Genomic DNA, 16,623 nt, shown 5'->3' on the forward strand with positions numbered 1-16,623 from the left:
GGAGTTGAAGCCTCCTTCAGTTGTGGCTGAAAATTTGATGTAATTACTTTTCTTTTAAAGAGGAGGAGAAGACAATTATTAAGAAGTGTTTGGTGGTTTTTGACCCAGAGAGGGTTTCCACCTAAAAATCTTGTGTCTAGTGTCTTTATCTTTCTGCATTGTTGTTTGTGTTGTCTATTGTTAATTATTGTTTATGATTATCTGAAGAAGAACAATAATACTAATTAAAGATTAACTAACGCTCTGAAAAAGATTAATAAAGTGATAATTGCTAAGAAATACTAATTCAGCCCCCTCTCAGTATTTCCAACAAAAGAAGGCCAAGGGGACCCAAAAAATACCTAGGGTTTCGGGTGAATCTTCAAACAAGGAGACTAGGTCAAGCAAGAGGGAAAAAGGGATTAGTAATAGATGAACTTCCTTTGAGTTTTCAAGCATAGGAGATCCCTTAGAAAGCCACTAACCTAGAAAGACCTAAATCCAAGTGATTTTGGAGCTAAGGCTTGGTGTATCTCGTCAACCGACCATGGGATTTGCTTTAAATTTGGAGGGATAGAGGAGGGAACCCTAGTGCAGTTCCTTGCCAACTCACGGAGCAAAATGATGGCTAGAATGAAATTCATTCGATGCCCTAACTAGGCCATCTAGTGTTAGGGAAGAAAATTTTTGAAAAAGGGAAAAATTTAGGGTGATCATCAAGGACTTAAGACCAGTGCCTAGCGAATTGTGGAGAATGGAGTCAAAGTGAAATTGATTAAGGATTTTTGATGTACTAAGGAGCCTTCTTGCTACTTCACATGCCCTAGAGAAGCAGCTACAAGGTCACAAGAAAGATTTATACTTTGAGTTTCAAGGTGCAAACAATCAACCCACCCCCAAGAATGTTTCAATATTCTTGCCAATATGAATAACATATGCAATGAGCCAAGATTACTAAATGTTTAAGAATTTCACATCACAAATTAGGGCACAAAATAATCATAGCAATAGTGTTCCATACATTAGACAATAAGCATGTAAAATTTCACATAAAAGAAAACACTTACATGACATGAAGATTATATCCATCCATTATACTTGAAACAATGAAGCTCCAAAACAAATAACAAATATACAAACATCAAAATGCATCAATTGATCTCCAATTCATCCAACAATAGCAGGTCTGAAATATTTTCTCTAAAGAGATACAAATCCAAGTGATGATGAGGAATGAAGTGATCCTCTCATCAATATATATGATCCTCTAAAGGTTTGATTTGCCTAATTAGGCCTAGTAATGCCCCTAATAATAAAATGATGTGCAAAATAACATAGTCTGGTGACAAGACCACCAAATATCTCTATAATATGATAAATAAGCCGCTCAAGTGGGCTGAAATAGTAATACATTAACTAGGAGGGCCATTTGAAAGGCCTAGTGAAGTCCTTCATGTGCCAAAATGAGTGGAAGGGCTCCATAAATAGTGGTGAAGGGGATGGTCCCTTGATCTCCAAGCAAATGACTTGTGGTGCTCCTAAGTGGCTGTGGAGGCACAAAATCATCCTCACGAGTCTCCAAGTGGATCGAACAAGCCCGTGTCCCATCTGCAAGGGCTGGAACAATGATGCAAGCCATTCCTCTGTCTCCCATGGTGAGACACAACCTCATTTGGGCCCTGGATCAACGTCCAAGTGTGTATTCGGCTGGGCAAGGTGGTCTAGGTGCATCATCATCATCAAACAAGTGGAACACGAGCGAGTAGTGAATGGTACTAAAGGGTCCCATGGCATGGCTATCTACTCTCAGCTATAGTAGAGGCCCTTGGCTCTCAACACACACCCTACAAATGCCAATATAATCCTCTGGGGGGCTTGGACCCTGTATAGGGAGACCAAACCCTAAGATGAAGACCCACCTACAATCCTATATAAGATCCAATATCTCTTTGCACCTTCCAGTAAAACAATTTATTAGTGCAATTGAGCAAATGAGCTTACAAGTCATGGAACCAAGTTTGCACTTCATAGTGGCATGCCCTTCCATAATGGGCTTTAGAGTGTACAGGTGTCTCCAAGTTCAAGAAGGAGGTTAATCAAGGACCCTATTAGGTGGTTTCAACATCTAAGGGAGTGGCAAGTCCATGCTACATTTGTCAAATGGCAAGTGTCATGTGAAATAATAGTGGAATGGAGTGGGATAGCAAGGGAAGGCTCCGGATCACATGCCATGGTAAAAGGGTAGCTATAATGAGGGAGGACCACACATGGATGTATAGATGTAGGAGGGAGAAATTATGGTACACAAGTCACCCCGACCCTTGTTTTTCCACCCTTCTTCATATGCCTTTTTCCTTTTTATAACTTCTTATGGCTTTAGGGAATGAGAGCATGATGTGAATGATATAGTAGTGAATACCCCCTTAAGGTTGAGTAGTTCATCGCCCACCAGAGATTGGGACAATCATGGGTTCCTTAATGATGCATGGGGCTCACATAAGGACTCTAGGAACTAGGGTGATGGCCATGATAAGGGGTAGAGCTCGTGCTTGACTTTTACCCACATTCTAAATTTTTATGTCCTTACCATCTTTTTCATTTTATGGTACATTTCCTATTGTAAGTGGCCGAATTATGATTTTGACTTTCTTTTTAGCTGCATCAACCTCTGGGGCATCATTCCAATCCCAACCCAAAGTGTGGACAAAAGGGGGGAGGATAACTCCTTGCGGACCCAATGGACAAATGTGGATCCAGATGGGAGATAAGTGAAAAGGGCTCATAATGAGAAGAGGGGAGTGATGCATGTGGTGTTGGGAAACGAAACCGCACAACCAAAATTAGTGTTTCCCATGTAGTGCCACCCCTAAAGCTAGGAGCCAATAAGGAAGATCCCATTGGACTAGGATACAATGCTAACCACCTAGTTGGACAAAGGGATAAGGGTATAGACCAAGCCCATTCTTTCCGCCAAATTCACCCACCACTCTAGGCCCAGAAGTGTCCATGATAAGTAAACAAAAATACCCAACTACATAATGAAAGCCATACCTTTGGGGTTGGAAGGCCCACCTTCAAACATACGATCATGACAGATGGGTGAGGGCCCATAATGGCTGGCTTAGGTGGCAGAGATGATGGCACATCGAGCTATCTAGGGACTGCAAGGGGTTGTTGGCTGTGTCAGTTGAAGGCAATCCATGAGAAAAAATTCTCCTATGGGTGTCACCCATAGGTAGTGGGTAATAGACTAGAGAGGACATAATCCCTTGAAAACTCCTTCAATGAGCGACAAAGACTACAAAACCAATTGTTAGCTTTGAAAATCAATGGATCAATGGCAAAATAATCTAGAAATCAAACATGAAACCCTTACCAAACTTACCATGAGCTTGCAATCACAGAGATTAGTGCCAAACTCAAAAATATGCCAAGAAAGGATTGTGGCTAAAGGGAACAAGGCCAAATAGGCTCGCGGTAAGGAGAAAATACCTAATAAATGTTGCGGCCTAGGGATAAAATCACTCTAAGGCCTACAACCTAGGGTTTCAAGCCCACAAAGTGTTGTCATAGCCAAAGAAACGCCACAAAGGCCTGCGTCTATCCCAAAAAGTGCGCACAAGGGCTACGTCTAAATAGGAAAGCCCCTCTAGGGGCTGTGGCTAGGAATGAAATCCCCTTAGGGGCTGCGGCTCACAAGAGAGAGGCCTGAAAGGCCTGTCGTAAAGGGAAGAAGGCCTTACAAGGCCTGTGGTTAGCCCTCAAGGGATACGACACCTCTGCAACAAGAGAAATAACCCCAAACAAATGATGAAACCCTCTTACAGGAGATGCAACTTCCTCTTCAGGGATGGACATTGAGAAAATGTGACCTGGAAGGGCTAGACCTTATGCTCTAGGGCCTAGATCAACCTCCTTCTCTTGAACGAATGACCCAATAAATTTATTTCTGCTTCAAACCCTTGAGCTACAACTTGCACAAATGAAAAATAGAAGCTCAAATGCCCAATATATACAAAAAACTCCCAAAAACCCAATAGCTATACAAAAAGTAAAAAAGGGTTAGTGGAAAAATAATTTACAAATATTTGCAAGATTTACAAAATAAAATTTGCTCTCATTAGCATATTAAAAATTAATGGCACAAGTAAATAAATTTGAAGATAGTGAGAGAATATTTTTTTAAATTTTTGCAAAGCCCTCCTGCATAAGATTTTCGTTAGATCAAGACTTGGAGCCAAACAAGGGTGTGATCCCCTCACAGTCTGTGAACTTGGAGTCTAAGGGTTGGAGCAACCTGTAACTTAATGCACTTCAAATGATAGATTCTTAAACAAAAGGGGTTCGATTGACACAATAGATCTATAAACCTGGAGATACCTACCATACTTCGCTAGATCTAGAGTGCTTACTCTAGCCTAACACCTAAGGCAAGATACTTGTACCAATAGATGTTCGTACTACTGGCAATTGAAATAATAATCAATGTCATAGTTCAAAGCATATCAATAAAACATCCAACACATACCACAGATCAGCAGGTGAGAGGCACCTTGAATTGAACCCGAAATATTTTTTATCAAGTGCAAAGAAATTCCAACAGAGCTTTGCTCAATACATCATATAATTGTTACATCAACCAAATACGAAATGAGGAGCTTCATAGCTCTTCCTTATATAGAAAATGATAGAAGAAAACCCCTTCAAGTGGAAAATAACGGCTAGTTCCTTGATCCATGGCTTGATCCTCGTCAAAATAATTTGATCCATTGATCTTCTTTTGAAATAACTTGATCTTCTCTGTTGATTTTTTAGTTTTGAGTTAAAATTCGAATTTATCTTAAAATCCCTCTTTTCCTAGTCCAAAATTTAATATTTTGGACTTTTATCGTCAAAAAATTCACCACCAAGGTCTGAAGGGTCAATTCCTCTTAAAAAATCGATTTTTTCCTTAGTCGAGGACCCTTAGATTTGATTCCTTTTTGACCCACAGATTTTTTTGATGATTTTCCACTTTGAGAAAATTTAATTTCTCTCAAATTAATTTTTTGACTCAAGCATAATTAATTTTTTGTATAATTATTTCTTTTTATTTTTTGCCAAAATAATTAATTAAAAGACTCACAAGGGGGATAAATATTTTTCAACCCTCCAAGTGTGTCTATATTAAAAAAATTTAGCCATGGTATCTAAATATGAGTAACCATGCACTAAATTATTCCTAAACACACTTTTACATCAAATAATCACAATATCAACCCTTAAATACACATTTGACATAGACCCTCAATAATTTTCCCAATTCTGCGACAAGGCACATGATCTAGTATGAAAAACACATAGATCTGATAAACATTAGGACTCACCTAAGACCTCGTCAAATAATTCCACCCTAGCTTTGGGGTATATCTGGGAGAATTTTTTTTCTGATTATCTGTGTTTACAAACACACATAATTCGAAGAGGTTATTAACTCCCTAAGATGAAACCCTTTGAGAAGAATCATAGGCTTACCTAGGCATTATTACATGACTTAATAGTCATACTAGATTCATTTACAATACAAAACTAGAATTTGAGTTTACAACTAGGTTGCACGAAACGAGGAAACGGGTACGGGTACGAAACGCGAACCCCCCAAATTTTGGAAATGGGGAAACACAATATATATATATATATATATATATATATATATATATATATATATATATATAGATATATACTAGGACATTTAAGAAATAATGTGCAATCATAAAGCATATATGACACATTCTAATTTATTACATTATGATTAAATTGTCAATTGTCAATGCATAAACTATAAGTCTCTAAATTTACATCACATTTACTCATGAATGATCACATAATGAAAATAGCAATATCCAAAATCAGCGACGAGAAATTTCTAATTTCTTGTCTCGTGCTTGATTGGGAGTCTCCTCCTACATAGTCAAATGACCTTAGTGCTCTTGATTAAATACAAGTTCCATACCCTAGTACCCTACCTGCTCTTGATTATTGGGAGTCTCCCCTACATAAAAGGATTGGTTATCCTGATTAAATATAAGTTCCATACCCTAGTACATGACAAAATCCAATGGAAACTTTGCAATCCCCCCAATCCTTAAATCCTTAAAAACAGATAAATTTGTTGGATTTTGAGTGAGATTTAAAATTCTACTTGCTCCATATGAAATCCAATGAGGGCGAAACCGTTCTCAAACATCCTGAGTCATTTCATGGTAATGTTAAAAATTTAAGTAAAAGTGACATTCTCCTTTATTTTTCTACTGCATATCAACACTAGGGCCATAGGCTTGAACAGTAGGCTGCCCCACTCAAACAAATCCTCTTTTTTATAACTTGGGAGGCATCTAGAAGCATCCATAAGATATTTTAGTTTCCCAATAAAAAATTAGAAGCGAAAAAATAAAAAATAAAATACAAGAAAAAATCAAGTTAGAAGAGGAAACTCTGCCGTACGGCCTGGAAACTCGTTTCCAGCCATACTGGCCATGTTTCCTCCTCGAGAAATGGGCCAATACACCCGAAAACGAGTTTCCAAGCTGTACAGTACGAGTTTCCTCATTTCCATTTCGTTTCCAGCCAAAAACGGACCCTTCTCCAACGTTTCCTACAACTTAGGTTTACAATGAAAAAATAATGTTGAATGATGACAATGATCTCTGAAAAAATTTGTCCACTAGTTTGTACTCTGCTCCTTGGACTGTTGACATATGTGGAGTCAACAACCCCTTTTGTTGGTTGTCATTAATAACCATATCTGAAGGCATATCAAACAGTGGCATGGTCAATTGTTAATAATCTCTAAATAAGCCTAATAACTTTAAGAAGTATCACACATTAATTAAGGGCTTGTTACCCACCACTTTGTGGGTGATATCCCTAGGAGAAAAAATTTCTCTGAGGTAGTCCTCAACCGACATCCAGTAGCCACCAGCTAGCTCATTGTGCCATCTTCTTCGCCACTTGAGCCAGCCATGTGGTCCCTCGCCTATCTGCCATGATCGTATGTTTGAAGGTAGGCCTCCCGAATCTAAAGGAATGCCTTGTCATTTGGAAATTGAGTACTGTAGTTTGCTTATCATGGACACTTCTAGGCATGGATTAATGGGGGATTCGGCGGAAATAATGGGCTAGGTCTATGCTTTTGTCTCCTATACCCCTTTTAGGAATTAACTGTAGATTCTAGTCCCATGGGATCTCTTTTATTGACCATTTGGTTCCAGGGATGGTAAATCATGGGAAACCTTGATTTTGGTTGCGTGGTCTCACTCCCTTATCCGCTTATATCACTCTCTTTCCATCCATTACTGCCCCATCCATCATTTTTCCCACCTGGGTCCACATCCCTCCATTGGGTCCACATACAGTTAGCTTGCCCCTTCCCCTTGCCCGCATCTTGGGTCATGGCCTAGAATGAAGCTTGGAGGTTGATGCTGCGAAAAAGAAAGTTAAAAGCATATATGGCCACATTCATCAGGAAAAGTACCACAAAATGCAAAAGATGGCTGGGACAAAAACATTTTAGCACGTGGGCAAAAGCCAATACATGAGCTCTACCCCATTATCATGGCCATCACCTTGGTTCCTATAGGTTCTATGAACCTTCTTCATCATATAGGAACCCATGATTTTCACCAACCCCTTGTGGGCGATGAACCTCCCCACCTTAAAAAGGGGGATTCCACTGCTATATCTTACACATCATGCTCTAACCCCTTGAACCCCGAGCAGGTAATCAAAGAAAATCATAAAAAGATAAAAGGCATATAAAGAAGGGTGGAAAAATCAAGGCCGAGGCAACTCATGTACTACCACGATTGCTCCCTCCTACACATAATAAACCCAAGTGTGGGCTTCCCTCTTATTAGCTACCCTTGTACCCCAGCATGTGACCTAGGGTTGCCTCTTGTAATCCCCTACTTTAATCACCATAACTGTTACATGCCACCACCTTTTTGAAGGATGTGTGAAAATTTCTTAATCGAACAAGTCAGAAATCCTACTGCAGTAAATTGATTTTCATTACCTACTTGTGTTCTTCATTTAACAAGTTATTTCCAGAAACATTCAAGAAATATTAATGTAAATACAATGCAGCCTACACCAATATACAGATCAAGTATTGAAAATTAAATGAGACAAAAACACAAGGGACACACTTATTTTTGGACTAAACGTCCCTGGAAAAATCCAATGCGGGAAAACCGGTGCAACAACTCTGAGGGTTTTCTATTATTAAGAAGAAGTTCTTAATACAAATGTTGGTTTCCCTCCCAGCAAACCAGTGACAAAGAAATAAAATGGTGGAGAACCTGAGTGAGTTTTACCTCACTTCACCCAGTAGAATCCTGTTGATCCAGCAACAAAACTAGTTGGCCCCAGCTACAACTGCACTGCCCCTTCGTAGTAACTGCGTGGACCTCCGTGGAGCTCTCTAGGGTTCTGTGTCAGCTCTTCTGCCCACTGCGTCAGCTTTCCCAGTTGTTCTGGCAGCTTGCGACAGTTTCGACTCTTTGCATGGAAGGAAACTTTCTCCCTTTGCGCTGGCCCTTCTGGCTCTGTGTCAAGGTTGTGTGGGCCCAGACTGGCTTAACGTCAACTCTTCCTGGCTACTGCGCTTCCTCCACAAGCTTCTCTCTAGCTTTTTGTCTGTATTCCTAAATTATCACTGCCCCTCAACTACAAGATCTCCCCAACCCATTTCCCTCCTGAGAACTTTCACCTCAGAAAATCGATTTCCTCAATCTCTTTGTGTGTCTTTTCCAACTAACCCCAAGCCTTCCTTTATACTTTTCCTGTTGAGAAATCAACGACCGTGATCTAGTCTCTAGTCAATGGATAAGATTAAATTAGACTTGATTCTCGTCTCTTAGAAACTTCTCACCCATATTTTCATTAATACCCATTAATATTGTATTTTTCCTAAGTTTAGACTTAGGAACCTCATTAAAAATATTAATTATTTTAATAAAATACAATCCGGGTGGAATTTCACCAAATGATTTCTGGATCTTGGAGATCTCATGTGGTCTAGCCCCTCCACAAAATTTCAGAGCTAGGGCACATCCAATGCTACCCAAAAATCAACACTTCCTCTTAGCGATGAATGTGCTCTAGCAATAGTTCTTTACAGAAGTATCACACTGATCCATGGCATCGATCCTCTGCACTGCTGATGCTTGGCCTACTGCCCTTCATCCATTGCGCTACTGCGACCTATATTGCCCATGACACTGCCATTTTCACTGTTGCATCTGTACTGCAAATACCTCTCAATATGTTGTATCATGCTTCCCATATCACTGCCACTGCTAATTGCTGCACTGCAAATCAGATGCGAAGAAGTAAGCAACCGAAAAAGTCACCCAAAAGCTGACATGCTGGTCAGTTTGGATACCTCGTGATGCTGAAGCTACCTTTGTTGCCAATCTGTGCTGACCCTCTGATGCTACTGCATTGTTGTTGTTAGCGTTCGAATTTGCCTCACGCTGAGGAAGGAAAAACTCGAGGCAACATCAAACCACGCTCAGCCTCGTAGCTAGCCCTACGAGGACAGGAGAGGGCTCTCTCCGGGTCTATCTCGGAAAAAGGTAATCAAAGAGGTTCGAGATGACTGAATTGATGACTAATTTTAGGCTAGGTATGAAGTACAAGGAGTATGGAATTTATTTTTGAAGTTTTGTTGAATTCAAGGGAAAGGCAATTTTGGGTGCGGGGATGAGGCACAGCTTTTGCAGAGATCTACTTGGGGAAAGATAGGCGATTGTTTTGATGCCTTTAAAGTGATTGAATGAATAGACCTGACAGGTGAGGAGCTAAGGAGAGCAAGGAAGTCTCAAGGATTCCCCTTAAACTGAAGAAAACATGGAAAATTAAACAAACTTAAAGGTAGAGCATAGCAAATTTATGGATTCTACCTTAACACTTCATTTGTTTAATTGCAGAAGATTTAAATAAGGAAAGTGGTACACATACGCAACTTACAAGTACTGAGAGAAACACACCATCAACACATAAGGCCACATGAATCCCAAATAGTGCTGCAAAACCCTGGTCTATCCTTTGCCAAAATTGCAAATAAAATATGTACAATAGTGTATCAAGCTATTCCCAAGAGTCCAACCCTGAAAATGACTAAGAAAATACATAATATAGGCAAGCTAACACATTCCCTTGCGTCTAGGGGTCGAGCTCATCATCCTAGGAGATGTTTCAACCAATTCTAAACAAAGCACTATAATCTAGGCAGTCAAAACAACTTGCCTCTATAAGCTAGGAAACCAATTCATTCATTAAATTTTTTGCTATTTTATGAATGAATCATCTAGAATAGGTAAATAAGTGTCAAGTCAACATAAATTTCCATTAATTACATCAAGAAGGGTGAAAAATCCCATCACAAGTCAAAACTGGTCAAACTGGCTACGTTTCCTGAGCTGAAGATGAAAATTGTGCCAAAACACCCTGATGCGCCGCGCGCCTGAGCCCTATGCGCCACGCGCCTTTCCACCTGCTTTTGTGGCACTTCCCGGCATCCAAATTGAGCTTAGGTTGGCTTGTTGGAAAGCCCTAGATGTCTACTTTCCAACCCAAGTGGAATTTTCCAATTTGATGTCCATTTTCCCCTCCAAAAGTGCATTCTCCCAAGGCTGCTTCCTATGTGTCCAAAAAGGGGCAGTGAGGTCATTTTTTGCATGTTTTTTGACCTTTTGGGGACCCAAACCTTGATGAAATGCCTTGGAAATAGTTGAGCAGGTTTATTTCATCATGACAAATCCAAAAATGCAAACCATTCGTGATTTGGACCTTCCAATCTTATGGGTAGCGCGCGGTGCATCAGGGTGTTTTGGCACAATTTTCATCTTCAGCTCAGGAAACGTAGCCAGTTTGACCAGTTTTGACTTGTGATGGGATTTTTCACCCTTCTTGATGTAATTAATGGAACTTTATGTTGACTTGACACTTATTTACCTATTCTAGATGATTCATTCATAAAATAGCAAAAAATTTAATGAATGAATTGGTTTCCTAGCTTATAGAGGCAAGTTGTTTTGACTGCCTAGATTATAGTGCTTTGTTTAGAATTGGTTGAAACAGCTCCTAGGATGATGAGCTCGACCCCTAGAGGCAAGGGAATGTGTTAGCTTGCCTATATTATGTATTTTCTTAGTCATTTTCAGGGTTGGAATCTTGGGAATAGCTTGATACACTATTGTACATATTTTATCTACAATTTTGGCAAAGGATAGACCAGGGTTTTGCAGCACTATTTGGGATTCATGTGGCCTTATGTGTTGATGGTGTGTTTCTCTCAGTACTTGTAAGTTGCGTATGTGTACCACTTTCCTTATTTAAATCTTCTGCAATTAAACAAATGAAGTGTTAAGGTAGAATCCATAAATTTGCTATGCTCTGCCTTTAAGTTTGTTTAATTTTCCATGTTTTCTTCAGTTTAAGGGGAATCCTTGAGACTTCCTTGCTCTCCTTAGCTCCTCACCTGTCAGGTCTATTCATTCAATCACTTTAAAGGCATCAAAACAATCGCCTATCTTTCCCCAAGTAGATCTCTGCAAAAGCTGTGCCTCATCCCCGCACCCAAAATTGCCTTTCCCTTGAATTCAACAAAACTTCAAAAATAAATTCCATACTCCTTGTACTTCATACCTAGCCTAAAATTAGTCATCAATTCAGTCATCTCGAACCTCTTTGATTACCTTTTGCCGAGATAGACCCGGAGCGAACCCTCTCCTGTCCTCGTAGGGCTAGCTACGACGCTGAGCGTGGTTTGATGTTGCCTCGAGTTTTGCCTTCCTCAGCCTGAGGCAAATTCGAATGCTAACATAGTGGCGACCATACTAGGGACAGATGGTTTGCTGTTGATGTGACATTCGACTTGTTGATTGTCTTGTCCCAGTACATGAAATCAAATTGCAGATCTGATGCTGATGGTGGACAGTAGTCGGACACTTATGAAGGCTGAAAACATTCACCTGGCGACTCCAACGCGATCCAGACATTCCAGTGCTCGCTGATCCATTTATGCAATGGTAAACCCTACACTGTGTGAAGCTGCAAAAGAAGTAAGAAATCAGTTAGCAGATTCTGAAATTAATGAAGAATTTTTCAGTGCCTTGCTTCAATGTTTGAAATCTCCAAAGTTCCCTCTTGAAGCTAAAACTAGTGTTTGTGAGTTAGTTGTTGAAAGAATTGAGAAGGAGATTCAGTGTTTAGATGAGCAGATCCAGTCATATGATTTCCAAGACCCTAAAAAGTTCTTGGAAATCCTTTCTCCTTCGAAACAAGAAATAATAGAATTGCCTACAGATGTTTGCATTGACAGTGTGCAGCTGGAGGTATGTATTGCGGAGTTGGGGCAGCCAACAGAGTCTGGCTTTCACGATCCTATTGCGATGTACATGACAATGTTTTTCAGTTTGGCTGTCAAATCAAACTGTCTTTTACATGATCAGGCTCATTACGTGCATGAAGGGTTGCCAGCAATTGCATCTGTGATCTGGTTGAAGCACTCTCAAGCGGCATCATTCTCAGGTTTACTTGAATGGTTAATCTGGCATTTCAGAATTACCTGATCTATTGTTTTTGCAGCAAAGTAGGGTAGATTTTGTAAATAAATAAGCAGCCAAAAGGCAGCATTTCGTTCTGAGTTTCATTTACAGTTGTAGTGTGAAGTTTGCTGAGCAAGTTTTTCGATCATTTCAGTCAAGTTTCAGTCCATAAATGAGTCGGAAGTCTCGTGTTGTCTGTTGAAATAATGACTCCATTGCCCAATGGACGGAGGCACTGTCTGCTCTTCCAAAGCTCTGTGGTTCTTGGCACCTCCAAGAAGCGGCAGCTGCCATCCCCATTGGAGCCAATGTTAGACTCCGTCTTGTCAGTCTTCCATCAAAGTCAAATTCATCAAAATTTATCTCTCGTCATTTGCAGTCATTTGGGTCAAAAGGAGTTATTTTAAACTTGCACGGGTATTTTGCGCTGATCTGAGAGGGCACCTCAAAACTACATTAAATGTGTTGGGTCCTGTTGTGGGAACTAATTTATTAGCTGTAGAAAATGGACTGAACCACAAAGTATTTTGGTGCTTGTTTTTTGTCTTTCTCGCTGATGCCACTAGGGAGAATAGATGGTTGGCAGCATTAATGGCAGAGTTTGGGAATGATAGCAAGGACATGCTTCTTGACATTGAAATGATACATCGAGAGATTCTATGGCAAGTTGCATTTATTCAGGATTCAAAGGCAGTAATATGTCAAACTCAAGCTGTTGGACCACCTCCTGATGATTCAGCGCCCCTTCTATTGATGAGATATTTTCCACTTGCATGAAATTGCTCCAGGCTAAGGTTATATTATTTCTTGTAGAGAAATTCAAGCATTGTACTTTGGATCATGTAAAGGATGATAGTATGTTGTCCCTCATATCTCATGTTTTGGCTCTAATTTTACATGAAGACAATGCAGCTTGTGAAGTAGGTGCTGACAATGGCCTTGTTAGTGTTTTATTGGATATCTTGTTCAGCTTTTTCCTGCAGGTATCAAAAAGTGAGGGCTAGCCAGATTTTAAGTATGTGACACCCATGCTACTAGTTCTTGATAATTTGCTACAGTTGAAGCAAAAAGTTGATTCTAAATTCTGAACTGTCCAAGAAAAAGATGGTGATGCTGAGAATCCTGAGAACTTGCAATCTCCTTCAGCAAAATCGTACAGAGCACATGTTGAATGTCCCTGATGGGTATATAACTATCGAAGAACAGAAAAAATAGGGCCGAAGCCGTGTTTTCATAACAGTGGACAGTGATTGAGGGTGCGCGCTACCCATATAAGGCGCGCTACTCGTTGGGTAGGAGCGCTACCCATACAGTGACAGAGCTGAAATTTTTGTGTCTTTGTGTCTAATTTCATGCTAAATAGTGGTGGGTGTGGTTACGAAGGTCCTCAACAATCAACAGTATATAATATACTTGCAGACAAGAGGAGATGGTATTTAATCATGCCAAATTGTGGCTCCATCTCGAATTCATAGAAAACAAATGGGTTGAAGTGTCAAAGGGCTGCATGACTTACAAATAGGGATTTTATAAACCAGATGACGGGTTTCCTTAAAAATTATAATCATCTGTTGAATGCAAATTAGTTATGTTGGACGAACGTTGGAGGCGGTAGCTACAGCTGGCTCACGAAACGTGGCCCAAGAGCATCTCCTTCAGCACGGTTTGGCATGGATATAGGTGGCACACTCTGCAAAGTTGTCTACTTTGAGCCAGCTAGAGAATTGATTTCTCCAGGTGTGAATTTTGGCCAGACTAGGAATGATACCAAATCTGAGAAACTCTGTGAAAATGACACTACCAAAATGGACAAAAGCAGAGGCAGGGCCAGTGCATTTGGTAAACCATCTGAAGATATGTTTTCAGAGCCACCTTTAGGGAAAGGAGAACAATCCCATAAGGAGATCGGTGCTTGCGGTACCCAACCTCCTGCCAGAATTGAGACACAGTCTGATTGCTCTTTCGAAATGAACCCTGATTCGAGCAAATTACAGGAGCCGCTGCAAAATTCAGAATATACAGATTCTAATATGCAGGATGGAAGATATGGAAAAACCTCGCCAGGATGTATTGATTTTAATAGTATTAAAGCTTCTTTTTATGCGCTTACAGAAGAACGGACGAATGAAGGAACACATTCTGCTAGCTATCCAGTAAGGAACGTCCGCAAAATATGGCTATCTAATCATGCTCTTATTCTTCTGCCAGGATAGAGCCATTGGAGCAACTGGTGGCGGAGCTTGCAAATTTCTTGCCAGGTTTTCTGAAATTGCTGGCTTGCGGCTAAAGCACAATGATGAATTGAAGAGCTTGGTGCGGGGGATTGATTTTTTGGTCAAGATTGCTCAACATGAAAGCTTTGAGTATCCTATAGGTTCATATAGAGCAGGACGCATACAGCGGCCTTGGAAGTCATCTGAGAACTGTAGTGATGAAGACGACAATGATTTCTGTCCAAGGGAGAAGGGTAAGCAACATGGTGATGATGAGAGTTTTGTCAACAGTAATTGTAAGGAGGATACCATTGGAGGATGTAATGGTAGAAAGAATATGAGCACTACGGCTGTTTCAAAGAGTCCTCTTCTTGAAAAAGATGTCAATGCTGCAGTATTAGATGGAAGCCAGAGTTTGTACCCATATCTTGTGGTAAACATTGGATCAGGTGTTGACATTTTAAGAGTTGATTCTCCTGATCAGTTTGAGCGTGTTGGTGGAATAAGCCTTGGTGGAAGCACGTTTTTGGGGCTTGTATCAGCATTGACAGGATGTAACAGCTTTGAGGAAGCCCTTAATCTTGCTACACGAGGAGACTCAACACAGATTGATATGCTAGTTGGGGATATTTATGGTGGTGATTATACAGAGATGGGTCTAGCAGCAACCACAGTGGCCAGCTCATTCGGGAAGCTTGTCGAACCAAGGAAAAGGGATGCTGCAATGCAAACACCAGAGCATCTAGCAAAAGCAGCATTGCTAATGATTACAAATAACATTGGCTCAATTGCCATGTTGCATGCTCGTGCAGCAGGAGTTGATCATGTTTTGTTTACAGGCAGTTTTCTGCATGGTAATAAGGTAGCTATGAGGCTTTTGGCAGTTGCCATGCAGTTTTGGTCCAAAGGCCTGATTAAGGCAATATTCTTACGACATGAAGGACATGCTGGAGCAATTGGGGCAATGCTACATGATTTAGATCCAACTCCCAGGCACAAATTCAGCAACCGAAAATCAAATTGCAGATCTTCAGGGAGATAGTACACGGTCGGCAATAAAATTCCAAATATTTAGACAGACAGTTGGGGATTATTTCCAGAATTAAAGCCACCGTCCTTGCATTCGAAAGCAGGTGGCAGTCTATGACAAATGGCAGCTTTGAAGATTCCTATTTCAAAAGAGTTTTGACCAGCAACCTTCACAACTCGAGACATTTTGCAATCTGATCCAGATTTGGTTTATTTTTTGGAATTTTAATTAGTTTTAATTCCTAGAAGTTAGTTTTCTGTTCCTAGAAGCTAGTAACAGCTTGAGCATGTAATTTGTAGTTAAGCAATACTTTGTACTTTGGGGAGAGAGTTCTGAGAGGTGCGTGGAGGAAAACAGAGCATTTCATTGTACAGTTGAATGACAGAGATTAATTAAATGGCTCAGCTCTGATCTGTAAGATTCTTGTGGTGTGGAAATTTAACATATGTTTTTTCTTCTGTTTCATATGTCTTTGTAATGTTTCCATTTCATTTCATAGTCATTTCTAAATGGATACTTTTAAGTGAGAAAGGCATAATTCAATTTATTTGCTCTGTCTTGAGGAAGTGTTCATATTTAATGTTTTCTTCTGTTCGATAAGGATTCATCACACATGCCCTTGTCGACTTCTCAACAGTCTTGCCATTCCATTTAATCTCAATTTAATTGTTAAATTTCGCTCCTACCTCGCCTTATGGAATAATCTGTGCCTTTGATTAAATCTCTGCTCAAGCTGTTCTTTGCCCATGCAGCCCAGAAAACCCCATCATTAAAACCCCTTTTCCTATCAATTTACTAGCCTAAAATC

The 16,623-nt window shown here is 40.1% G+C and overlaps 1 protein-coding gene across 1 annotated transcript; it reads left to right on the forward strand.

Moving 5' to 3' along the window:
- Nucleotides 1–13,163: 13,163 nt before the first annotated feature.
- LOC149207543 (uncharacterized) lies at nt 13,164–15,827 on the forward strand. The gene is made up of 4 exons (XM_089398077.1): nt 13,164–13,265; nt 13,361–13,555; nt 14,159–14,725; nt 14,781–15,827. Exons 1-4 carry the CDS (start codon nt 13,164–13,166, stop codon nt 15,825–15,827), a joined length of 1,911 nt encoding a protein of 636 aa, XP_089254203.1.
- The last annotated feature ends 796 nt before the right edge of the window (nt 15,828–16,623 follow it).

This window comes from Pinus tabuliformis, chromosome 1_2 (genome assembly GCF_031772625.1).
Source record: "Pinus tabuliformis cultivar Carrire ecotype Pingquan chromosome 1_2, CPIR1, whole genome shotgun sequence".
In the NCBI taxonomy this organism is placed as follows: domain Eukaryota; kingdom Viridiplantae; phylum Streptophyta; class Pinopsida; order Pinales; family Pinaceae; genus Pinus; species Pinus tabuliformis.